At 42.1% G+C, this 26,039-nt stretch overlaps 2 protein-coding genes across 2 annotated transcripts in view; one reads left to right on the top strand and one right to left on the bottom strand.

Annotated features, from left to right (window-relative positions):
- brsk2b (BR serine/threonine kinase 2b) overlaps window positions 1-26,039 on the bottom strand; it is a 139,007-nt gene that overhangs the window by 5,537 nt on the left and 107,431 nt on the right. Inside the window, exons 13-17 of the mRNA XM_088935141.1 lie at window positions 25,776-25,983; window positions 23,025-23,073; window positions 19,717-19,840; window positions 18,006-18,186; window positions 16,016-16,105 (exon numbers count right to left, since the gene is read on the bottom strand). Of these exons, the coding sequence (XP_088791267.1) occupies window positions 16,016-16,105; window positions 18,006-18,186; window positions 19,717-19,840; window positions 23,025-23,073; window positions 25,776-25,983 (652 nt within the window). The remainder of the gene's footprint in view (window positions 1-16,015; window positions 16,106-18,005; window positions 18,187-19,716; window positions 19,841-23,024; window positions 23,074-25,775; window positions 25,984-26,039) is intronic.
- Window positions 6,651-17,220, top strand: LOC148819344 (uncharacterized). The gene is made up of 3 exons (XM_088935140.1): window positions 6,651-6,756; window positions 15,759-16,007; window positions 17,000-17,220. The coding sequence occupies exons 2-3, from the start codon at window positions 15,873-15,875 to the stop codon at window positions 17,177-17,179; spliced, it is 315 nt and encodes a 104-aa protein (XP_088791266.1). The 5' UTR covers window positions 6,651-6,756; window positions 15,759-15,872; the 3' UTR covers window positions 17,180-17,220.

The following is a 26,039-nucleotide window of genomic DNA, read 5'->3' as shown; positions in this document are numbered from 1 at the left end:
ATATTTGCTAAATGTCAGGAAACAAAGGCTGTATTTTCATTTCTTTGTGTCGAATACGAACCCTGCTTGTTCCAGGCCCCCGACTGACCTGCAGTGGAAGACACGGGGGGTCGAACAGTTTAGAATGACCCTGCTAGACGAGGCTGTGGGAGCTCCATCACCAGGTGCCGAGAGTCCAGGAGCTGCTCAAACTCCATGATGGAAAGGAGAGAGGGATCAAAATGATGAACACTGAGTAAGCACTGTTCATAGCTCGTGTTTCTACTAAGCTGGGCAGGGAAAAGAGTTAAATCTTACCTCATTATTTCTGCTATAAACTGCATTGATTGCTGTGTACCAGATAGCTACAATGTATGTATATGTAACTATAGTCCCTCAATTCAAGTCATTACAAACATTATATTGGGAAAACTGCACAGAGCAGACTGTAATCCACCAAACTGACAAATGGGCCTAATGAAGATTTTAAAATACACTGTTTGAATATCCTCTACCAGAAATAAGTTAATATGTTGCCATGGCGTGGACTGAAAGTGCTGTCTTATACGTTTTGATCATATAAAGCGCTACCTCATTTGACATCTAGTGTGAAATTACTCATTGGAAAGCTCCTTCCCGTTTCCCCATAATGGATCAGAAATGTCCAAAAACACTCCAAACTGTGGACTTAAGGAAAGAATGAATAAGACTATAACCTCCAAATAGAACTGAACGAGTTAAAAGGGAGGAAACATTTGAAAAGTGTTCTTTTATGGCTAATGGGATGGCGATGGGAATAAGAAAGCTTTCTCACTGTGAATGAAAGAGAAAACTTTTCATGATTTTGCCCTCGGTATCTTCGCACCATTTGTTTAATCGATCAGCTATCCCTCGAGCTCCTCTCATTTAGGGCCATGCAACTACTCCAACCGCCAAGTTGGTCTCGAGCGCTTCTGGCTGTATTAATGCCAGTTGGATAATGTCTTTCGTTGAAGCACTTTTTAAAGCCCCTCTGCATCCAAGGGGCGGGTGACTGTTGAAGTCCAACCGCGCCGTTTTGGCCTTCCATGGAAAATGAATCGAAGTGCTTTCCACATTATCTGCTGGGACCATCCGTCTGCAATTTAGACCCCTACTCGTGTGGACATGGCTGCAACGGTAATAATAAAGGCAGGGAAACAGATGATTAACTTGCTGCCTGCTGTATCTACTATTAGGTTGTCAACATGAGTCCTTTACAACCAGGGAAAGACACGCACGCTTGAGAGGAAAACTTGGAAATAGAAACATCTGTCATTACCCAGATTTCAACCTTAGCTAAGTCATTTTGAAATATCTCTTTTTTTTTCACTCTAGAGCGTGCAGTTTTATAAAATATGGAAAGCGTAAGAAGAATTAAAACGTGTAAAACAAATCAAACATCATCCTCGCTGTTGACAGACGCTTCCAAAACTCTGGTGAAGATCTGGATTAAGAATGCTGTGCACAGCTAAAGTAATAAATAGGCAACTACAGCACAAAGAAAAGGGACATTTTATTTAACCAAAACACTACACGCGCTTGTGCAAGAATACTTTACCTGCAAGGTGATAAAACAGAATCAGAAAACTCACATCTCTAGATGCAGTCAAGCAGGAATTCTGCAGCCAGCTGTTTTCTTTCCAGACTATCCTGGTCTTTCAGCCAAAGAGGAATTTGCATAATAATTAGTGAAAAATAAATGAGTACAATGATTTAGAAAAACCAATGAACAGTCAGAATGCATGTTCGTGGTAAAATTTAAAAGCTTTCCGTTTCCTATTTCATAAGTCCAACATTTAAAATAAACTATTTTAGAGAACAAAGGCTGTTAATTTGATTTGCTCTCTTTCACGCCTATTAGACTTACAAGACACCTTACTAGACTGGCACCTTTAATCCATTCACCTGCCCATTATCAGTTATTTATCCACAGTGAAGGCTGTAGCAATCCAGAGAAAACATACAGTACTTCTGGAAAAAGTAAGTCAAAAGCAAAGTTTACACAGAAGCAAAATGCTAAAACCTGAGATCTCTTTAAATTTTGTTTGGTGAGACTTCTTTGTGGACATTCTTTTTACAGCTAAAACACACTGTTCAAGCTCAGCAACTAAATCTGCACTAACAGGCATTTTGTTTAACTTTTATTTCCCCCCTTTATGTACAGTACATGTATTGTACATTTTGAATCGCCTGTCTATTAGGTCTTATTCTGAACAAAACTCCCAATGAAAAATTCTTTAAAAAAAAGCGAAAGCCTTTTCAGTCATGTGACGAATAAAGGAAAGCTCTGGATGAGAGAGCCCACAAGCTTTTCTGTGGGTAATAGCTGTCTTGGAGCCATTATTAAGCAATATAGTTTAATAGGCACAGTCATGTTCAGAGCTCTCATGACCAGGGGCTATGGTAGTTTTCAGAGTTTGATTTCAAAATTGCTTTCTAGAGGTGTTTCAGTTTTCCCAAAACTAAAACATGCTGTAACCATGACAGATCCTACAATCATAAATCTCTTAGCGTTCTTAATTCTTACCACCATATGTCTACAATTCTGGCACTTGCGCTATATCCACTAATGATCAATTATCCCTCGCTCAATCAGAAGCTGGCATCACATCCTCACAAGCAACACACACAGTACCGTTCCCAGATAACGCTAAGGGGAAAGTCAGCATGGTACTATGTTCTGAAAGAGCAAGCACCCCCCCTTTTAAATTAACAATGGAATTGCCATGTTAATTTGTTTTTGTTTTGTTTTTTTAAGCCTTGGCTCATAGCTATATTGACATTTAAATGTTCTACAATAATTCTCAGTCAACAACTACCAAGAAACCACTACTACTCAAGAGTGTTGATATATTCCATACTGCAGAAAAACATGAATGCTAATTTAAATTGTTAGATGTGTTGACCTGCAGAAACTCTATACAAGGTCAGGATACAGTAGGCTGCCGGTTCTGAGCATCACAAGCTTTTTAATCACTTCTGACTCAACCTTGACACTATAAAACATCAACCTGATGTGAGCATGGTTGTTTTTTTTAACAAACTGGTAAAAAAAAACTAGATGGAATTGTACATCAAAGGTGTCAGTCTGATAGAAGTGGTGGCAATTTCTTTACTTTTTATAAACATTCCAATCTGGAGTCGTACTACTGCGGCACAATTCGATTTGGTGAGCAGAAGAAATTCCATTTCTGCTTACATTCATTTTTTTCTCCAATGTTTTAATTACCTTTGCCAAGGAAACAGACACAGACTGGATGATGAGAGGCTACTGGTAGTGAGGTACGCCCAGGGAATGCTGGTATTCACGTGGTACTTTTCTGAGGGGTGCACGTTTCTCAAGGATACAACCACAGTGCCTAACCTCCAGTTAGGAGTCCAAAGCCTTCATCATCTGCTGCAGTATATATACCCTGCCGTGTTGTCAAACCCGATATCCTGGCTGTATTCAAGTAACAACTGGATAAGAATCTTGGACCAATTAGCTACTAACTACCAGACAGTCTCCTCTGTAACCCTTCTTATATATGTTCTTATATAAAGCAACAATGAGGAAAAATGTCAATGTATATCAGCTAATCCATCAATGAGAGCCGCGAAATCAAATGCTGGTGGAAAAATGAAAGAACTGCGCTATCATGTAAGAAACACTTTCCAAATTCTGAGATTCAGCAGTAAAGAGATGCTGTTTGTATGAAGCAACTCATCTTAAACATACCTTAAAATGTGTAGCTTTGCTGCTTTCAATGTTTACAGAAAATATCAAAGTGTTTTCTTTCACTGCTCCTACTCTGTCAGTCCATCTCTTCCTTTGCCTGTCCATCTATAAAACTGCTCGGAGTTACAAACCAAAGCCTTCTTGGAAAGAGGCTCTCAGACCTGTTCTTATGATGCATGTCAGCTGAATTGTGCTTCTGTTTACTGTGTTAGGCAGATCACAGCTCAGTGACCATTAAGCTTACACCAGCAGAGAACTGACACAGACCTGTGCAGAAGGCCCTGATGTTGACAGGCTCACAAAGCACAGTAAATAAATCCAGCTCTAATCTGCTGGGCATCCTTATCACTGCAGCAACACGAATGAGGACAAACTTAAGAACATAATAAGAGGTTGCAAACGAAAGGTGGCCGATCGGGCCATCTAGCATGATTGGTTTCTACTAGCTGAAGGTGAAAATTGTTTTAACAAGCACCGGCCACACTCCAGCATAGTGCCCAGGCTGTCAGCTGTAATTACTGTTTGTTTTTGCAAATAAAGTTCCATTCAGAAGGCAGCAAAGACATTCAGTCTTTATTGTCAGTTCGGAAGAAGGGAAGGGAAACAGTTTTACCAGGATGCTTGTTAACACCATATGAAACTAAACAGCACAAGGCCAAGGTCTTTCCTGAAGCTTTACTTTGTGCCTCAGAGTCACGCGTGTACTCCGGTCTCTGGGAGGACCAGGGAAAGATACAAGATGCACGCTGAGAGAAAGATGATGTAAGTCCGTAAGAAACAGAATTGTTTTCCATTTGAATGGCTTTCAACAATTAGCCAGAGCTAGTGTTGGGAAAACACTAGAGCACTACATAAAAAAACAAAAAGCTTTGTAATACAGTACAGTATGTCCCCGTTAAATCAGGCAGATAGTTGTGTACAAGCTCTGTCCGCAGAGGCCAATCTATTTGTTTAGACAACCCAAAATAAAACAGGCAAAGAAACCAGAACTGCAGTGAAATAAAAAAAACAAACACGAGTAAACTCAAACTGGAGGTTTCTCTTGGCCACTTGGCTTGTCCTTCCACATCCTCCACACTCCAAGAGAGAAAGCAGAGGTAAGATGAAGTCATTTGTGTGCTTGACCCAGTTGCTGTGTTATTTTTTAAAGAGCAGACTCATGGTTTCAAAAGCACACTGGCATCACTCCCTGACAGGTGGGCTGACCACCCCAAGACATCCTGCTCACAGGCAGCACCAGCTGTGCACTCAGCCCATATGGCCACACGTACTACAGTCGATTTCAAGAGATCACCTCTGCAGCGAAAAAGGGAGACAGCTGTTACTAGTGTGAGCATGTTTTACTATAAATATAGAGACAAAAGGGTTGGAGAATATCCCTTCCAAGATAGTAACCCCTGACAAACAGATGATGTAGATACATTCCTACAATGAATGATCTTTGATGCTTAGCATATACCATCTTTATTTTAAAGGATTAAGGAGCCCCAAAATATTATTTGTGGTGTGCCAGTCTACTGGATTTGGCATTGAATTAGTTGCATTATTAAGATCTAACAGGACAGGAAAAGCAGCAATAAATGCAGTGAATAACAGAAGAAATCCCAGCCCAGTGTGGGAAACACTGCCTTATAAATAAAGAATTCTGCAATGGCAGGTTAATTTCCTGACGTCTCTGATGTTGATAAATTACTGCACGAGAGCCAGATTTATGAGGGAGGGTGGAAGAGGGCTCACAGGACCCATATGAGTTTAAAATTATTTAGGGCAGGTGTGTGCATCTGACTCGTGCAAAACAACATGTTAACGAACATGCTGAGTTTTCACCTATTGTTTTTTTTTACCTTAATACTACAAGGTTAGCGGTTACAGGTAAAGGCTGAGAGAAGAAATGCTGCAAGGGTCAAACCATAACCCTTGATTCAGACGGGGTGTTTAATTAAAACACAGGGGATTCGGCTTGAAAGGCAGAAACAAAAGATAAACCGCTACCAAAAATGGAGCTGACGAACTGAGAGGTACTCTGAAAATAAGGTCAGGATGTGTTTGTAGAACTGCGAAGGGACTTCTGACCTTCCGGCTCTTTGGAATTCTACAAATTCAGACTTTGCATTACTTTGCATTTTGATTTGTTTTGTGGGCAGCTGATTCTGCACACTGTGGTCTAGAGCAGAGTGTTGTAGGACTCAAACAATTGCAGGCGACAGGATAATTGTCCTTCAATATTTGCAATTGTTATCTTTTTGAAGACTATGGAGCTGGGGAATAATCTCATTAGAAAATGAGTATGTCAAGGGCTTTCTAAAGCATTAGTTTAGCATTTTCTCTCCTTACCAGAAGCTCACATCTTTCTCCATCAATGTGCTGACTTTATCTCCAAACAGATCCTAACTGATTAAAGATTGCCTTTCTCTGCACAGGCATACTGACTGATCCTAAGCTGTGCATTTCCAACAAATGGCAGCTGTACATCACAATGCTCTGTGAGCCGTTAACATGAATTATAGAGCAGAGGCCTGTTAAATAAATGAGGAAACGAATAAACAAAGAGGCTAATCCTCGCCTACCAAGCTGATAGCTCATCAGCAAGAGAAATAATGGGGAGAGAAACTCATTTTCTGTGTCTTTATTGCTAAATAATAAGAGTCTCTGTGTCTGGAATTACTGAAGGATTATGGACCGGTCGGCTATAATCACTCGCCAAAAGCAGTCAATAATGACTCTGGTTAATTCCTCCAGTGTCTGTTTTTAATTGATACAAGGGTTTTTAAAAAAGAAGAATGTCAGTCTTTGGTTTTGGAAATGCATTCATTTAGTGAAAATGAACCTAATAATTGAGCTATTGTTCCTGCAGATCCCAGCTGGGAAGCAAGGAAGCAAGGACTCCAGGTACCACAGCTGAGTCACGTGATTGCAGCACACCATAATACACCAGACCAGGTCTTCAGATCGTGGCTCTAAACCTACATGATGATGGTTGTCCCCGATTCCAAACCCATTTTTGAAGTGCCCTCGTAATTTGATTTTGTGCTCTGCAGGTATGTAAATTTGCAAATTCATATTACTGATGCTTAACCGCAGTCATGAGTTGCTGTAATTGAGTCTTCTGTCTGCCAGACATTGTTATGCAACATCACGCTTGGCTTGCCAGTTTCTTCAGCCCAGGTCTGTCATTAGAATACCCAGTTAGCTGGAGTTGGAGAAGTAGAGCAGCAACAAATTTCTCGCTTGTGCTGCTTTAAACCCAGTTTGGCACATAGAGGCCAGTGGGCTTTTATCTGGGCACAACCCAGACTCACACCCCACCTCACAGCTCCCAAACTCTGCCTGACCCCCCTGACCCCTACCACCATGATGGGATATGCTGTCAAGGGAATGCAGGAAGCTGCAGAATGAGAAAACCATTCAAACTGAGAATTTAAATAGACATATATTTGGGACAGAAATTAGGATTTATTTTACACATCAGGTTGTGGGACATTGGAATAAGATGTAAGATGCTAATAAGAAACATTCTCAATTCAGATTCCTTCAGACCCTTTAAGAGGAAACGGGAAGAAACCGACTGACTGAATAAACTACTCTTATTTGTTTTGATCTGACTGATTTTCCATTCAGAAAGAGCCAAGTTTGTACGTGAATCTTGGGAGTTGTGACAAACCATGAATTCAGCATCTTGTACAGTATTTTTCCCTAAAAGAGGAAGAAACTAAAACTAAACAACTAGAAACCTAAGGTAGGGAAAATTCACAACTTAAACTGAGCACTTAGCTGCTACCACTCCCGAACTATGCAGTTATAGGGTCACAATCTAATATTAACAACTATCATAATGAACCCGTTACATTTACTGGACATAGACTTTTGAATTAAAATTCACCCTGACACCACAGAAGAAAGTGTCTTAATTTGAAAACCACAACTAATTTGAAATTAGTTCCTAATTTGAGAACCAAAACTAATTTAAATTAGTTCCTAATTTGAAAACCACAACTAATTCTAAACAGAACAACACAACCTTCAGCCATAAAAAACTGCAATAATATTAAAACAAATAAGGAGACACTTCTGTAACATGGACTGTTTTACTATGAAGCCTTAAATTGAACTGAATAATTTGTTTAGCTTTCAGATCTGAGGAAGTTGCCTGAGCTGTACTTTCCATGCCTGGTTCATCATGTTATTGAGAAAGACGCGGGGGAGATCGAGAGAGGGCCCAGACTTAGAGAAATTAGTTTAACACACCACCCTCATGACAGTGCAATTAAAACCTTGTAGGCTGATACCTTGTTTCCTGTTTGTCGATGTCCTGTACTCAATCACTGACCATGCTCTTGTACTGCATGTGGAAACACAGCCAGAGTTCCTGGATGTGCAGGATGAATTCTAGTCTACCATGATGCTTCCTCGCTAAAGGCACTCTCTACACTGATGCCAGGGACACACCAGAGTTGGGTGTCTCATTGTCCACAAGCCGGACGAAAGCTGGCAGAGCCTGAAAATATTTACCAGCAAAACCAGCTACATATACAATATCTTTGATGCTTTTAACGTCGATGCCCTCAAAATTTAAATTTTGTTTTTAGTTACAAGCAGGACAAAAGATCTTATTTACTCAAAGCTGGTCTTCCTCATTATTCTAGTCCTTTCTACCTCAGGAAATTCAGCATCTTAAGTCAGGTACTCGTGGCAGTGGGATGCTTGTTCAAGGAAAAAAAATTCCCTGGTGCAAAAGTGCAATCACTCATTCCTCTTGTATCTACTGGGAGTTTCTGAAACACTGTACTAGTGTAATTACCTTGTACAGATTACAATGGGCAGAACATTTAACAGCTAAATAATGGAAAAACCATTAGATACGCATGCCACAGTTAAGGTTTACTCTCATTTTGTCATAAATTAGCTCAGGGAACATTGCACTTATGATCCTTGCAATGCAATCAAATGCACACACAGTTGCACAGCATATATATATATATGCACATATATATGCCAACTAAAGGCAAAATAGCTAAATTGCACTTTATACAGAAGCACACACACATATAAGTTAATACATATGTATGTACAGAGTATAAATGTATACACACTGTAATGCCATTGAGAATCATCTAAAAGATATTACACAGGCATTCCGATAGACGCATGGCTAGTCTTTAGTTTTAAATATTTTTTAAATTATTACTTCTTAAAATATTGAATCAGCAATTATTCAATTATATCTGGTATTGTTATTGCTGTCATTTGTGAACGGAGCTAGGGAAACTACAGATCTTCAGATGGATGCTTAAGACATACTGTAGCTGAGCTTCAAATTCAGGCTGAAGCTTTCAAAACAGAAGTGCCAAACATGAACCTTAACCATACAGAATCTCAGCAAACTTAGCCTACCATCTAACCAGGTTAGTAAGGGGACATTCTACAACAGTACAGACTGGCTATCAAACAGTCATTTCCAAAGTTCCTGGGTATATTTTGCTTTTCTGGTGCCATTTTTCACAGAAGAGCTCATTATTTTTCCAACACATTTCTGACTGACGATACAATGTAGAATATGAGTTTCTTTTTTATTGTGTGTAAATATGTATCCATTTTGGTTTTGCGTAAAATTAATCTCTTTGGAAATCTATTAAACCGCACAGCTTTTACATCAGTTCATTAAGAGCACAATCTGGAGACATGTCTCGTGCTGGGCTTTGTAGGCTTCTAGTTTGCTGATCCTAAAGGATCCTGAGAACACAGTACACAAAGTAAAACACTGGGGAAGCTAACAGGACAAAAATGTACTAATTTCACAAACAATCTTTAAACTCCAAATGCTGGGCATATTTTAAATACAGCAGAAGGATAAACATACCATCTTCATCACCTTCAACCTTTATTAATCCACTGCTGCATGAAAACCGCTTCATAAATCCTTCATGAACTTCTGTCTTTGGTCGACTTCAAACTCTTCTGCAAACTTGTTGACCTCATCTTGTCATCTAAAAGGAGATCTTTCCCTTGGTCATTTGTATCTGGAACCATTCCAATATGTCATTGTTCCAATTATCCAATTCTTCAGCTACATGTCCAGCTTCACTCCTATAATCATGCCACCCTTTGTGCTATAAACCATCCATTTCTTTCTCTGCCTCATCATCTCCTTCTCAGCTTCTTTGGGTTCTCTGTAATTTCTGCCACATTACAGTGTTCAGGAGCAAGGATTCGCAAACATTCAAAGGTCGAAGATTTTCCTTTCCAGGTACAAAAGCCGCTTCAATTTTAGAATCATTTTAGAAGCCAACATTCACTTTTCATTTCAAGTGTCAGGATTTCAGCTGATGACATGAACTGGCCCAAACACACATTGCTGTGGGCCTCTTCACTTTTGACAACAGATATTTTGTTTTTGAAATGACAATAATCTTAGAAAAACAGCTTTCTGAATGTTTTTTCTTATCGGCAAAGAGATACTGGTGTTGGTTCTCACCCATATTAGAAGAAACAAACACGATAAATTCTTGCCAACAGCTACATCCAATGCTTTCATAGTTACATTCTGTTGCAAATCAGGCAGCCATGTGTCTATCAGAAGTCCACCTCATCTACCAATCACAGTGCACTGCGCTGCTGCGTAGGTGCTGGGCTGTAAGGGAGGGGGTTTGTGTGAAATGAAGGGGTAACAGGAAGCTGTGTCTGGGGCAGAAGCAGTGTGCATGTGCGTGTGTGGCGAAGGGGTTTAGGAGAGGGGTGAAACAGGTCAAAGGCTTCTTACCACATTTGGAAAGCCTGCCAGTCAACAGCTCCATACAGTGGGTGGTGTCTGGATTACAGGGGGGAAAATGTTAAAGCATCGCTCTAAAGCCTGCCAGCAAATTCAACACAACCCTCTGCACCCTCACGCTTGGGGACAGGCCCACGCTGCGTGTCCCTACAGGCTGGATCCTGCACGGCCCGGGCATATTACAAATGAGCACCCAAAAGACAAACAGGAATGACCCTTTTCCTTCTGAAATATCAGCCTGGTTTTGAACGCGTGTCAGTCTCTTGTTTGACGCATGAGCCCAAGACACACAGGGTGAGATGAGCTTGTGTCTCTTCCATTTCCTACCAGGTGCTCAGACACAATTCATTATCTTAAAGGTTGCCCATTTGAATATGACAGGGCTCTGATTAATCTGATTAATCATCAGTATAAAATCTTTACTGTACAGCATCACACACCAGGTATGATCCAAATGTCAATTTCTTTTTCTCTCAGTCACCTTAAATCAGTGTCAGTCAATGGATGGCAAACCGTGATGGCTGAATTACTTGATCCTCAATAACCTGATATATCATTAGAATGAAACTGACATTCACAAAACGTTCAGGAACAGTGGCACAGGTAAAAATATCTTGAGGATGAAACATTTAGCAAACATTCCTTCATGCCCACCATGGTCCTTGTTTTGAGTGCTGCATTTCGAATGGTGATTCCATGCAGCAAGAGCTCTCTGTTGTGCTAAATGTCAGGTGAGTTTACTGCCAATGCTGGGAGTGGTGTGTGGCTGTTCAAGAGGCTGTGGTTCTAATGTCAAGAAGCATAAAAGAACATGAAGCCTTTCAACAGTGGACTCCTAGACTGTCTGAAATTGGCCCAAGCATCAGCACCAGTGCAGTACTGCAACATTTATCGACCTGCATTCCGAACACTAACTCAGGGGGCACGAAGACCAAACAATTCATTTTACCTGAAATTAAAATGTAACTTCAAAGTATATGAGGGGTATTTGTTTCATAAAGATAAGAATGTACATGTTTCATCTCATTTCATGGAGAAAAAAGAAGACTACTCTAGGTAACTCTAGGGAATTAAAAGTCAATGTTAAAGAAGCACAGCCAGCATCTTCATCTTCACCAGATAGGGTCGCTCATGGCCTTAGTTAAGATTATTGCAAAAAACAATCAAGTGTAAGCCGGGTTGTGGGCTCACCTGAGAGGCGAAGGTAGTGGATTGTGTGTCGTGCTTTATGGTAGACAGAGGCTACTGGGATGTGGAATAACAGATCCCAACGGACTGCTCCCTGGCAACAGAGACTGGCTAATGGGATGAGGAATTCCAGATCTTGATGGACTGCTCAAACTAGATCCCTGCAGTGGCTCAAGTCTAATTGGTGTGGGCAAGGGACGTGTTGTCCCGTTCGTAGCTGGGCACAGGAAAAATTCACTGCATGTGGGAGTGTAGGATGACTCAGGATCCATCTTTTTTGAGAGCTGTAAGGGACCATTAAGGCTGTGGATAATTAAATAATTTAAAATAATTTAAAATGTGCATCACGTATTGCCTAATTACTTACTAATTAGGGGTTTCACATGCTTTTGGTTAGATACACCTACAATCCTGATCCTAAACTAGTGTCATGGGGCTTCAAGGGACTTGCACTATTGCAGGAGTGGTTATAATGTCTTGTGGGGGCATGTGGGCACAATCAGGACATTAGTGGGAGGGGTCGACATTGTTACAAGCGCAGGTGGGATTGTGACAGAAAAAATAGTCCTGCTCAGTAGTGTACGTGGAATCAGAACATCATGGGCCGAAGGTCGATAACCGTAAGGCCACTCAGTCACGACACTGGGGTTCGCATTGTAGGAAAAGGGAATCCAGCCAGTCAGTTTTAGCCTTCATTTTCCTCGGGATCTCTATTTCAACTCCCCCTCCTGCCTGCAAGTCTGTCAGCCCAAAGTGTGTTAACCACAGGGGACCCTGAACCATCACCATCTGCTTCTAGCTAAAGCGCTACAAAAACAGCCCTTCAATAATGCCCTGCTGAAGCCAGGTGGTTGCTGCACTTCAGGTCTGAACGAAGTCGGCCGTCTCCTACATGTAAAACACTATACAAACGCTATTACTTCTCAGAATGTATTATAGGAGCAGAGGCTGAAAACTGATACAGGTATGTCTGATCAGGAGACAGGCCACCAGACAGTCAGATACACCTCCACTGAAACTGTCAGAGCAAAAGACAAGTCATCAAAGTCACCTGACCAGTACTGCCCCGAGATCAATCCATCGACATTCCTGCATAGAAATGTAGGTTCTAGTTTAATAAAAAAAAAACTCACTTTTTGTTTAAATTCTACAGGTATTTCAAAATAAGTATATGGAATGTGTATTTACACAAAAAAATCTAAATTGATGGTGACACAGCATACAAATATGCAAAGACATTATCCATTATCTTATTAAAGGAAAGCATTATTGAATGTTTTTATATATTGAATAAACATGTCCTTTGTCATGATCAATTCAAGGTATTACTTAAAATTATTTATTCAAGTCTTATCTTCAGATTTACAGCTTCTAGAGAGGTCAGCCCTCCCAAGGATCAAGCTACAAATGTGTTTTCATGTGAAGAGGAATCTTGGAAACAAGTTCAGATCTCACTGCTCTTCTGTTTCTGTATTCCAGCTACACTCTTTCACGTCTCATCTCCTAATTAGCTTCTTTAATGGGAAGAGCGCAATTAAAAAATGCAAAACAACCTGTGAACTATTAATAGTCAGCAAACTGAATTTCAAAAGACCACAGAGTAAATATGTTAGCAATACAGGAATTATCCAGAACCTTGACAGTATTGATACTAATTTAATTTCACATCAAAAAAACTTTAAAAAAATAAACCCAGGTCATTTTTGCAATTAAAAATATTTTTTAGCTCATCAAAATATCATCTTGCATGAACAGCATAATGATTTCCTTGCATGCCACCCGTTTATGCAAACTGCGTAATCACTTTTGGCAGACATGTTTAAATCAATGTCAATATGAAACCGAGTGACACAGCATTCATTATTATCTGTGCTTGTGTGCTGTATGGATAGCTGGAGCTCTATTACCAAGTTACATAAATACAACTGAATCTGATAAGCCCCTAAAGAAATACTTCTGAGAATGACTGGAGTTACTCATTTCAGATTGTGTTGTAGGTGCCATGTATCACAAACAAGCACACATTTTGTGTATGCACCACATCAGCCCTTAGACATATTGGAAAGTATTTACTGCCAAGAACAGCATTCTATATTCAACGATAGCTTATGCCTGAAAGTCAAGCAGAGCGCTGCAAAGATTAGGTGCCAAGCTATGGGTCTAGCTTTCCTGAAACTCTGGTTAAGGGGGAGGCCAACAGAGGTAGCGTTGTGTGCCTGAGAGGGAGGTGGGCGGAATTCCACAGAACAGTCATGATGGGATGAAGTTGAAAGGTTGACATGGAGAGATCGGCCTTGTGCTGTGGAGTTCCTGATAAGAGACCAAGGGCTACAGGCAGAACTAAGACACACAGGTAAACCAGTGTCCTCTTCCGAGCAGGGCTGATTAATAGCAGAATAAAAGCTGCATTCAGATTTTTAAGAGAACTGCTGAATTACAAACACTGATGTCAATTCCACATGCTGAAGAGCTCTGATGGAACGTTCCGCTCTCTCACAGTTTCCAATGACAATATCACATTATTGTTGTTGACATTTTTTCACCGCAGTCTTAAATTCATTGATGTCAATGCAAAGGCACATTGTTGGCGTTCAGTGATGTTCTTCCGAAGAGAACACAATTAACAGGGCTGTACTTTATTATCTTAATGACGTTTCGGTAAGGTCCCACATCGGGCTGTTATCAGGAACTCCACAAGGGTGTGGAAATGGGCTGACTCAACAGAGTGAAGATAAGAAAATGGCTAACAAGAAATGCTAGCACGAAAGCAGGGCTAAACGAACAAGGACATGCCCCATAACTCTATTACTTTCTTTTAGTGGGGTTTTTTCCTCTGTTACAAACAGCTTGCAGGGTGTTTTCTTAACTGACTCTGAGGGCCGTACTCAGAAAGAATTCAACACGGTGACAAATTTGATGTGGCTATTTTGGGGAAAAAGAAGAACAGGAAAGGAATAGAGATTTTTATTTAGCAATGGGAAATCCATTCATGAGCCAACAGCAGACTATCGGGCTCTGAAACAGTCAGCACATACAGTACCATGTGGACGGCTGGTTTTATGCGGGCCCAGTGGTACTGAACCAGCAAGGTTCAACAGTATCCAGCAGCTGCCCTCGCTGCTGCTGCTGGAAGATAGGTTTACTGTGGCTCTGCTTGCTTGCTGGAGCCCACAATCAACAAAACCACCCAGAAGTCCTGTTAAACTCAGATATGATCCAGCTACAATCACATCATTTGTTTTAGAATCTAAGTGTTTAACATCGTACACAGAATGCTCTCCTGTGTTAGGTTATAACCTAGAACATGAGACTGTTCTACACATGGTATAAATGAGTGCAGATGTAACAATAATTAAAGGCTACAGCTAATAAACTTTGCCATGATAAGCTTCTCAATAACACAGGCCACAATTTAAAGTGAAAACTGGCCAGTAAACAGTACATAAGGCACTTATATTTCACTGTTGCACACGAGGGTAAACTTAGCCACCAGTGAAAGGCTTTCTGATTAGGGCCTTGTTCGTCTCCTGCAGCAGTACACCAGAAGCCAGGCTTGCTGGCCTTATTTTGCCACTGAGGCAGGAGAGTGAATGTGGCTGCAGAGTCACTCTGCCAATACTGCCAGGCTGAATGGGTCAGTCTGCCACCTCACGCTGTTGGCCATTCTGCCTCAGGGACTGAAACACGTTGGACGGGACACAGGTTAGAGCTAGACACTGCTAACTAACGCAAATAAAAATACAGGAATATTTGACTACGAGTGCTCAGCAGTATGAGGATCTAGACTAGAAACTAAGCCTTTGTATGCTCTGGCCCCTTTCAGCCTGCTTAGACACCTTTATAGACTGAAATAAGAAGCCATTGAGCACTTGGGGCTCAAAGGCTGATGTAACATTCCCCTGACTTGCAAACCTCAGGTTTAACTGTCAGCACGGATGTATGCAGGTGGCTGTGCTCATGATTCTATGTGCGTGTGTGTATATTTTGCTTTTAAACAGAAATACCATCAGGACAGACAAAATGTCAGTTTTTTGTTTTGTTTTTTTCCTAAAAAATAATTTTTGTTTGTTTTGTTTTTTTCCTCAGAGCTGCTCTGAAGGAATCAGTCAGGCCCGAAACACACACAAGCACAGGCGGCGCGTGGCGGACGATGCGTTTGCGATGCGGGAGAGCACGTGAGGCCGAGCTTCGGCTCACGGGATGCGTGTGTGGAGTCTGCGTGCTGGCCGGCACTCCCCGCCCCCCGCCTCCCCCAAGCCCCACCCCTCAGTGCTCCAGGGCCAGCGTGGTACCATGGCGTGGGTCATGCAGAGAGTGCTGGCGGCCCGCGAGGAGGTACTTACCGGACAGCTGCTGGACTGAGGGCTGGTCATGTGTGCTTAACAACTGGGCCTGAATCGTCTCCACCACCCGCTTGAACCGGCGGCTGGGCCCTGTGGGAAGTAACACAGGAGTTGGCCTCGTGGCTCGTGGCTGGGAAGCTCAGATACTGTGTTTACAGAACAGTTACTGGAAAGGCTCCCCTGCTCACATTTAAGCTATGTTTTGCAACTTAGATACTATTCGTTCTGCAAGCCCACTTAGAGAAAATGTGTCCACCGTGCTAGTCAAACATGCGCAAATGCAAGCAAAAGTCTCTAATGCCAATTCCCCTGTTCCTCAGGGCCTTAACTTCGGCACCCAAGACAAGCGCACCAGAGTGTGCAATACGTACACTGCAGTTGCCGGGGTAGCTGCAGAGCTGAAGGGAAAGCTGTAGCTGGTGTCCTCAAATAAAAGAGATTTACGAAAACAAATTGAGGTCAATCCACAGAGTTGCCAGAAGAGATTTATTCAGGAGGTATTTGTTTTTCCAAAAGGAACAGTTTTTGTTTCATTCCTCTTCTAAATATAATTTGCACCTAGCCTTGGATGAATTCCCCAACAGTCTCAGCAGAACTAAACTCTCTGTCACCGAGTGCTTGTAATGAAATGACTAATAGCGTCTCTGCTTTGCCAAGCTGACTGTTCGCAACATCCATTTTAAACAGGTACAATGTGTTACATTAGTACCGCAGTGCTGCTCTTTAAAAAAAAACAATCCCTCATCAATGCCAAAAAACTCGGCAATCAAAAGGATGAGAAGTAAATTAAGAGCAGGATTCTAATAGACAGCAGCAGCCTAACAAATTTAAAACTCTGCTCTCAGGATTTGTGCCAGTATGGTCATGTGACGGGCGAATGAGAAAAATGGAACTCGAGTGACAAAGAAAAATTGGCCCAATATGGAAACTGTCAGATTTAATAGGCAGCATTTTTTTTATTCTTTTTTTTTTCCTTCCCTGTAGCAGCTTCATAAAGTCTATGGGGACATTTATTTGCCCCCATATTTGGGAGATGGACACGCCAGCCGAGCGCGTGCTGGCTCTCCAGCCCAGTCAGACGCAGTGGAAGACAGGGCTGACCCTGTCAAAGCTATGACCCAGCACTCCAATGGGAGCTGCAACACTTCTGAAATTTTTACCTGAAACCACTTTGAATTAATTAAACAGTAAGTGGAAACACCTTCTATCTTGTCTGTGAGCTTTTGTCTACTTTACCACAGAATACATTATATTTACCCACTCATCCACTTTCTAACTGCTTCTACCAATCCAGGGTCACGCGGGAGCCAGATCCTATCCCAACAACCAATGGGCACAAGGCAGGATACGCCCTGGACGGGACACCAGTCCATCACAGGGCACACAGATACAAACATGCACAAACTTACACCAAGGCCAATTTTCCCAGAAGCCAAATAATCCAAAATATCTTTGGACCGTGTAAGGAAACACATGTGAACATGGGGAGGATATACAAACTCCAAACATTTAGCACCCTAAGTCTGGAATTGACCTCGGGCCCCATGCTGTATGACAATTTTTGTGACCATATCACAGTAGAATAAGATATTTTCAAAAGCACACAGTCCTCTCTCTGGTGAATGGAACAGACAGAGTATCCCCTGGTCCTCAGATCAGCAGATCAACTGACTGGTCCAGAAAAGCTTCCACTTCCTGGTTTTTAAACAATCACCTGACCAATTGTCATCCAGCAACTGGTCAGGTGACTAGGAAAAGCAGCCCACCCCCCCAGAGCTTCCTGGGAAATGTGGTTCAGTTTGGACAAGGCAGCCACCTTGCCTGAACCTGCTGTGCTCTTGTGCTGTAATACAGAAAGCAAAAGGTTCTTTGCTTGCCTGTCTGCAGACACTGCAGCATGTGTGTCCCACCCCCACCTTGCAGCAGGTAGAGGTCAGGTGGGGAAGCTGGTTCTGCCACGTAGACAGGCCCTGCTGGTGTCTATGGTTACCTGACAGCAATGTGAAAGTGACAGAGTAGATGCCGTTCTCCTTTTGCGCCTCGTTGCCTTCTGTGTAGGTGATGTCCACCTGGAATTTGACAGGCTTCTGGAAAACCGTGGGACCTCCAGTCGACTTGTACTCCGCCCGAAAACTGGTTTGCGATATCACACTGTGGCTGAGGCTGGGAATCTGGAACAAACACAGGGAAATGAGACAATCGAAGACATAGTTCGGCATCACATTCACACTCACACAATATAGTTGTCACGGCTGGGAAGAAAATGAGACACTTTCACAAGACGACACTACTGGTTTTGTCCATATTGTGTATCTACGAAAGCTCTGACATCATGAAAAAAGTAATTTAGGTTAGGCTTAGGTTCTTAATAAAGTCTCGCTCCAAAACACAGTAATACACTGAGCCTTGAATTTGATCAACATGATGAAGACAGAAGCAAGCAGCAGCACTCAGTAGCCCGTGAACAGTTGTCTTTGGTGTGAGAAGCCAGGCTTTGTGACCTACAGCCCCTGCAGGGCAAAGCCTGTACAGTACTGTACAGAAACCACTTCTTTTGCTGTTTGTGTAATTACACACACACTCAGAATTTTTATTTTCTTAACACCTTTAAGGTTCAAGATAAAGTTTATACTTCAAATATTCTTATGAAAAGTAAGAGCACACACACTAGCAAATGCACGAAGCAAGATGCAGTCAGCTGTATAACGTCTCTCCTGCCAACGGGCTCTGTGCTGCCTCTCACCCAGACTAGTTAGCGGAATGTGAAACTCAATATGAAACGAGTCGTATGACGCCTTCCTCTTCAATCTCTACATTTGGCGAAGGTTTTGAAATTTGTCTTCCTATTGCTTCTTCAGAGTTTTGAAGTTGGCTTTCGTTATTAGAAATGTGGGTAACAATTCCCATGTTCCATAGTATCAAAAAGATTAAAAAAAAGAGGTTGGGGTGGTTTCTGTGCATTTCTGTGACATTCTAAACCACTATGTCATTACTTTTTTAAACTCTTTTTTAGATTAGAGATTAGATTTAAAGATTTGAAATCAACAATAGCTTTCATAACTCCCTTCCCACCCCCTGAATTGGAAGAGCCAGGTGTTAATTGCTGGACCTATGCTGCCGAGATCTCTGTACCACCGTGAGAAGGTCAAGAACCAGGAACGTTCTCCTCTTAGACCTGGTCTATCAGTGCCGGCTGCAGTGTGAGCACTGAGGGAGAGGTGAGATGACCCCTGCTGACAGCACCCCCAGCTCTCCAGAGACTGCTGTCTTCCAGCCCAGGGGTACCCAAGCTGCCTCAGGCCTGGCCTGAGCTCAGTGCACTTCTGCACATTGTGTGCAGCTGTCTGGGGAGACCCCAGTCCACATTTACCAATTCATCAATCTGGAAATGTGCAAGACTACAGAGCTTAACCTTGTCGTGTTATAAATGAATACATGCCCAAATAATCGGTCTTTACTCAAGGAGACTATTCAGGATTTCTCTTTTTGTTCCTAAAAAAAACATCTTGCGTGTGCAAATAACTATAAGTGTGTAAGTAAATATACAGTAGAATACATTTAGATCATTAGCTTCACCAACCTGTATGATCTAAAAATAAATCATAAAGCAGCACCGCCACCAGGAATATTTGATTTCTGGGCATATATATGAATATATAAGGGGTTTTAGAGGGGATGGCTTAGATTTAGATAAATCTTACCGAAAGAAATGCGTGCACTATGTCTGCTTTGATGGAACTCAATGGCTTGTCCTTGATCACGACGAAGATTTGCTCTTCTTTCTCCAAGTTGATAAAGTTACCAAACCAGGACTTTTTGGCAAGTCTGTAAGACACAGGAAAAAAAACCCTAAACTTTCAAGGATAACATTACCCACATTTACTAGACAAGTTTCCTACTGAAGACTTGGACTTCTCTGAGCAGAGCATAACTAAGATGCCTGTCTGAAATCAAGAGAGCTGATACGCAGCGGATAAATTAGATGTTGAGATCAAGGTTCATGCTCATTCAATAATACAACATAACCTTCATAAAAGTATGAAATCGACATACATAAATCACCGTTTCTCTTTGGAATAAAAAAATACAATCAGAATTCATGTTTTCACCTTATTTTATGAGCAGGCAAAAATCAATCTGAAACTTCCCCTGTTTGAATCCATTAACCCAAGAGTGATAGAACAGTGGTGTGATCACAGCGGCTGAATTTAAGAGCTGAAAAATCGCTCATTTACAGTTGCATTACAGGAGCATGGGCCAAAACGTGCTGAAGAGTATAGAGACTGTTTGCATGCAGAAGCACCAGCGTGAAAAAAATGAAACTTTCTCTGCCTCTGGGATTTTGACAAACTACATCATGTAAATTACAATCGGCAGCAGTTTTAGGACTTAAAAATGATTTATGAAAAGACATTGATGCCAGAAGCCCTAGGACCTGTGGCAGATGGATTTTTACCCCGCTGACAGTGGTAAAGTAGGGGAGTGACTACAGCCACAGAAACGGAGAAACACACTAAAGTAAAAACACTGTACTACGAACTTGCCTGAAGGCAATAAGGCATTACCCTGGGAACAAAAATTTTGACATTTGCCTTCTGCAGTTAAAAATCTGAAACTGAAATCTGAATGAAAAATTTATCAGCAGCAGAGCCAGCGGGGTATGGACTGAAATTAACATCTGCCCTTCCGGCTGTTCCTACATCAGGTAGAAGCTCGTTGGAAACTGCACAGCCGCACCATGAGTACATAAGAATTAATTACATTAAAATCGCAGCATCCAGAACTCCATGTTGAAGGAAGTTAAGAGGAGGAGATTAAAGAAATATTGAACTATCACAGGAAGCAGTTCAACACAGATGGAAGTGACGTTTTCTGGTTCTGGATGGAACCAGAACCATCTTGGCTTTGGGTTTCTTGGTGTGTGAGCCATGCTGAGTGTCATACCCACCCGTATAGTATACTACAACGAATGTCTTCTAATACAGGTATATTGTGCAAGAACCTGAGCCCACTGCCCACTCCCAAAAGCCTTGTGACTACAGAGGAAAATAATTATTTCCAAGTCACCAAGACAATATACCTGCCACAGTAAAATTTGTACTCCCTATACAGTGTTATTATCTATTTTTCCTACACTGCCCCCATACCATGGTAGTGATATTGGTTCTGCTTGAAGATCTGCATCAGGTCCTGCATAATGCAAGACCTAGCTCATGATGTTTTTTTTGTGTTTGCTTTGCTTTGTGCTTGGCTAGCTGGAGTTGTAACTTCTTTGTCAAGGACAGCCATTTCTCTGTGGTACAGAGACAAAATAATTCATTTTAAGAAGAAGTGACATCTTTTTACAGACAGAGATGAGGCAACACTGCTCATGGAAAGCAAGATAGTTTTCTGGCTTCCATTCCAAAACAACTATCATTTAATTGAACTATCTCACTTGTGGACATCAATGTCATCTTGAGTCTTTGACTTAAAACAACTAGAAAATCTGAAAGACTGGGCTTTCGGTATCAGGAGCTAGACGTCATTAAATTAGAACCTAAGAAAGTTTATGAGTTAGGTGCCATTTCCTCAAGAAAGTCTTGGTGTCAGCTTCAATAATGCCTTCATAGCCTATTCCCCACTTCTTTAAAGAAGAGCGTCTTGTTCTCGGTGTTAAATACACGTTCCCTTAAGGCCCAAGTGCGTGCTCTAGATTGTGTTTCACTGTTAATTCTGAAGAACGCCATTGCCCTTGTGGATTCTGAAAACTTGAATCAGGTTCCTTGCAGTCTTAGGCCTTGTGTTTGTACAGAAGAAGGTCCTGAAGACAATCCACATGGTTCCGAAACTAATCATCTTTCACCACAGGCAGAAGAGTCAGGGCTCTTTGAACAGTTAATGGACACAGCTATGTATTTTACTGTATGTCACCAGGATAGGACTCTACCAAAACCACAATTAGAAATGCGCCCCCCCCAGCCTGTCATTCTGAGATGTTGTTCCTGTTTACTCCCAAGTGCCAACAGAGAACAAAGCAAACCCCTGTCCTCTTCAAAAATCACCAAAATACCCCACACCAGGTTAGTTAAGTAGGTCTAAAAATATTTACAGTGCTTAATTTCCCCTGCAGGCAGTTATCAATTCCCCTGCAGGTAGTGTGAAAAATGAGCGATAATAGACAACAAAGATGAACTCACATTGGATTTAATGTAAGTACTGGAAGTGAACTGTTACTATGTGTAACTTTACTTACTAGAGCTATTTCTGATGACTTTGTCTTAATATTTGGCAATAAAAATAAAGCAACAGTTTTAATAACAGCTGATGAATACTGAAAGTCTTGAACACTAAAGTATATCAGCATCAACGGTGGAGTAAATTCTTAAAGCCAAAACTGAGCAAGAGCTGAGGTTACACAAGCAGGATGTAAAAAAAATGGGCAGAAACAATTGCTTTAAGTGTCCCCAAAGTGTGGGTGCATCAACCATGCATGTGAGGCTTACAGGTCCAGACTGGAGCACAGGGCAGCAGTCAGAACAGATGGAAGTCTAGGATGGAGCTGCAGTATGATTTGACCACAAGGCACCTTGAGTCTGAATGGAACAACAAGCTAGGGCAAGTCCATCCATCCATTTTCGAACCGCTTTATCCAATACAGGGTCACGAGAAGCCAGAGCCCATCCAGCAAGCGTAAAGCAAGAGACACCCTGGATGGGACATCAGTCCATCACAAGGCACTCACAGACACAGACTAAAAAATACACCACTCACAGCAGGGCCAGCTTTTCCAGAAGCCAATTAACCCCCCAGTATGACTTTGAACTGTGGGAGGAAACCAGATCACCAAGAGGAAGACCATACAAATACGGGGAGAACATACAAACTCCACGCAGAGAGCACCCCAGGAACTGATCCCCAGGCCCCAGCACTGTGAGGCAGCAGCGCTGACCATTGCACCACCCTGCCACTCTGGCTGCCCTTGGATTTCTTTCATGGTAAAAGATAACCGCAGAAGAACAAAACTTACTCGGGGGAAGACTCGGGTGTGAGGCTGGACATCTCCTCTTGTGTTGGAACTGAAAAAACAAAGCAGGTAAAAGGGACAAAAGTCAGAGGTCACTCAACCACAAGGGAGTAGCAATCAGGTGCTCACAAAGGAAGGAACATAGGAATAATAGGTCAGCACAAACATCTGTTTCTTCAAAACGCCAAGCCTGTACAGCGTCTTGATAGTGCAGCTGAATGGCAGACTCCTGTATGTCAAACCAGACCAAAAGTAAAAAAAAGTCAAAGTGAGAATATAAAACCCATCCCAGTGTGGACTAACCCATTCAACGATATAAAAAAATGCAAATCCTACTTATAATCTTAATTTTGTACTTATACCGTTTATCCATGAGAAAAATATGTTCTTATCCTGTTAGTTGTGAAATGGATATCCATGATTTGATGGCTACTAGAGTACAGAATTATGGGGGGAAAAGGAGAACTTTACTGCTACATTTGTCAGTGTAACGCAGTGCTGGCTAATGTAAAATGACAAGTCTGTTTCATCCGGCCGGGGAGGGGCAGAGGGCAGGGGCTCTTCTGGCTTACTTTCTCATCTCATCATTCCGAATGAAGGTGGTCATCAGCCCCCAGCTGAAAACCTATAAAACCTGAAAAGGCTGGTTTATCCAGGATCCGAGCCAAGGAGCACGGCTACACAAGCTAAGAAACTCCTGTGGCACGTGAAACATACCTGCTGAAGATGCTTTAAAGTGGGGGCCAGGCCCCCACAGCTGCTGGTCTTATTGCTTATTAACTGAACCCTCATTTCAACTAACAAGCGTATTTTTTTTAAAAAAGCACAGTAGTTTAAAACAGTTCCTAACATGTTTAAGAGCTTACAATTAAAACAATTAAAGAGCTTAAGTTAGTCCTGCAATTAGGCTAATTAAAGTCTCGGCTGTGTAACCGAGAGCTCGGCTGGAAGGCATCTTCACTCAGCCCTCAGTGTCAGTCAGAGGCGTCTGGGCTGGGCTGTGGCGCGCTGGCAGGAGAGAGGAGAGAGGAGACTGCACTGGAGGGGAGGGGCTGAAGTCCAGCTGCCTAACAGCAGCAGTGGACAAACTGGATTGGAGGCCCCCTGGAAATACGACAGCGATACCAGCTGGAGGAATCAGGAAACCGAGTCGTCGGGAAGCCGGAGAATGTTGTTTAGGTAGCTCAAATGTCAAAATCAAATAATAAAATAATGCCCACATTTTTACAAACCTCATACATGGAGTATGTGTGCTTTACAAGGTCACCAGAAGGCCTCAATTACATGACTCATATTGCATATTGAGTATTGTTATTCCTTCCATTCCTTTATTTAAACATTTTTTTAAAATAATTAATAAATAATAGTCGCAACATTCGAAAATTCTCAGCACAGTACCCCATTTAATCCACGCCTTGAATTTCTTGAATAATATTTAATCAAAAGCGATTAAAAGGATTAACTGATGTGTTTGAACATTAAAAACAAGTGCAAGTCAAAAATACAATCTAGCCACAGTGTCATCTGGCAACTTTATATGAGCCATATCGAGGTCTAAGCTTATACAGTTGGATGTTTTTGTCTTGTTCTCCATCTTTTTCAATTTCAAATTAAACAACTGCACTAAAGTGTCTGCAAATCTGTATCCACACAAGCTTAGCTGAACCTTTGCCTCTGATTCACAGCTGGAGGGCAGAATTCCTAACCAAAGAAAAGCTGAAAAGAATTTCTAGACAATAACAGAAAACAAACTGCAAAACATTCAAGATGTTGCTCCTTAATGGAATGAGCTTTCTCATTAAGAAAAAATTCTACAATTGTCAAGTATGACAAAGGAGAAGGAAGGGTCTTTCTGATAAAGATAGATAATACAGTACTGTATTGAGTTAGAAATTACAGAAAATTATTTCCCAACCTGTGGCTGTCACATTGCAAGATTTTTTGAAGACTTCACAGTACTGCCGCTAACAGGTTACTGCAGAGTGACCAGGGTTTAACTTTGAGTTTGACGTTAATCTTAATTGCAAACAAGCTACCACCAGGCCTGGGGTATCATTAGCACCTGCCTGTGAACTGTGAGCACAAGGACAGATGGGCTTGAATGCCCTACGAGTAGAAAAAGGTACCTCCCAGTTCAAGAGTATACCATACCCCATACTCGAAGACATAAACAAAGCAGAGTATGTAATCCCAATTTGGACTGGCCAATTCACATTTTGACAGTGTGGTTAAAGATAAAATGCGCTCAATTTCCTTAAGGTGCGCGTGTGATAGAAGGATCTCCAAGTCATTGGGTCCTAAAGCAGAGACTTGTCAGGATCAGCAAGACACTGCGTTGAGTTCCACTGGGACAGGGTTCCATGTACAGGCCTTGTGACTTTCAGCTGGTAGGTGGTTCAGAGATAATACCTGTGTTGTTTCAGCTAGCCTTGAGGCGTGACCAAGCTCCAAATGACAACCTCTTCGATTTCTGTGGTCTCTGAGCCGAGCCCCATACTATTCGTCCAAAACATAAAAAGTGGATGTGGACTTGTGGACAGCTTGTAAGCCCAGGAGTCGCCAAAAACAAGGCATATCTATTTTCAAGATCACAACTACATACGCCATGCTTGCTCTGTCGTGCCCGTGCCACTCTTCCTTCAGTGGAAATGGAAGGAGGGCAGAGCCATAACCTACACCAGGAGCTCCACCGCGCGGTCAGGTCTCCCCAAGGGGAGTGGGCGTGAGTTCAGCTCCCTCCTCCAGCGCTCTCACCTTGCAGTTTTCTGCGGTGGAAGCGTGGCGACCCCAGGAAGCTGTTCTTGATGGAGTTGAGGCGTGTCCTCCAGGGCATGCCGCCGATGGAGGGGCTGGAGGGCGGTGTGGGGTTTGGGGTGCTGGCAGGGCTCTCCTTGGGCGTATGCACCGGCGTTCCCTTGGGGGTAGGGAGAGGGCTCCCCCGAGGGGAGGGGTGAGGGGTCACCTGTATGATGGGGATAGATTTGGTGTTCGGGTCAGTACCGGCACCAGGGTGGTGAA

The sequence above is a fragment of the Atractosteus spatula genome, chromosome 16 (assembly GCF_055471065.1).
Source record: "Atractosteus spatula isolate fAtrSpa1 chromosome 16, fAtrSpa1.hap1, whole genome shotgun sequence".
Classification (NCBI taxonomy): Eukaryota; Metazoa; Chordata; class Actinopteri; order Semionotiformes; family Lepisosteidae; genus Atractosteus; species Atractosteus spatula.
This window is presented reverse-complemented; position numbering and strand designations above follow the sequence as displayed.

What these genes read in the sequence shown, in the direction of transcription:
- LOC148819344 (XM_088935140.1), top strand. Translation starts at nt 15,873, where the DNA reads ATGCGTGTGTGGAGTCTGCGTGCTGGCCGGCACTCCCCGCCCCCCGCC. An exon ending in TGCTGGCGGCCCGCGAGGAG is followed by an intron (nt 16,008 to 16,999) that starts GTACTTACCGGA and finishes CCTTCCCTGTAG; the next exon opens with CAGCTTCATAAAGTCTATGG.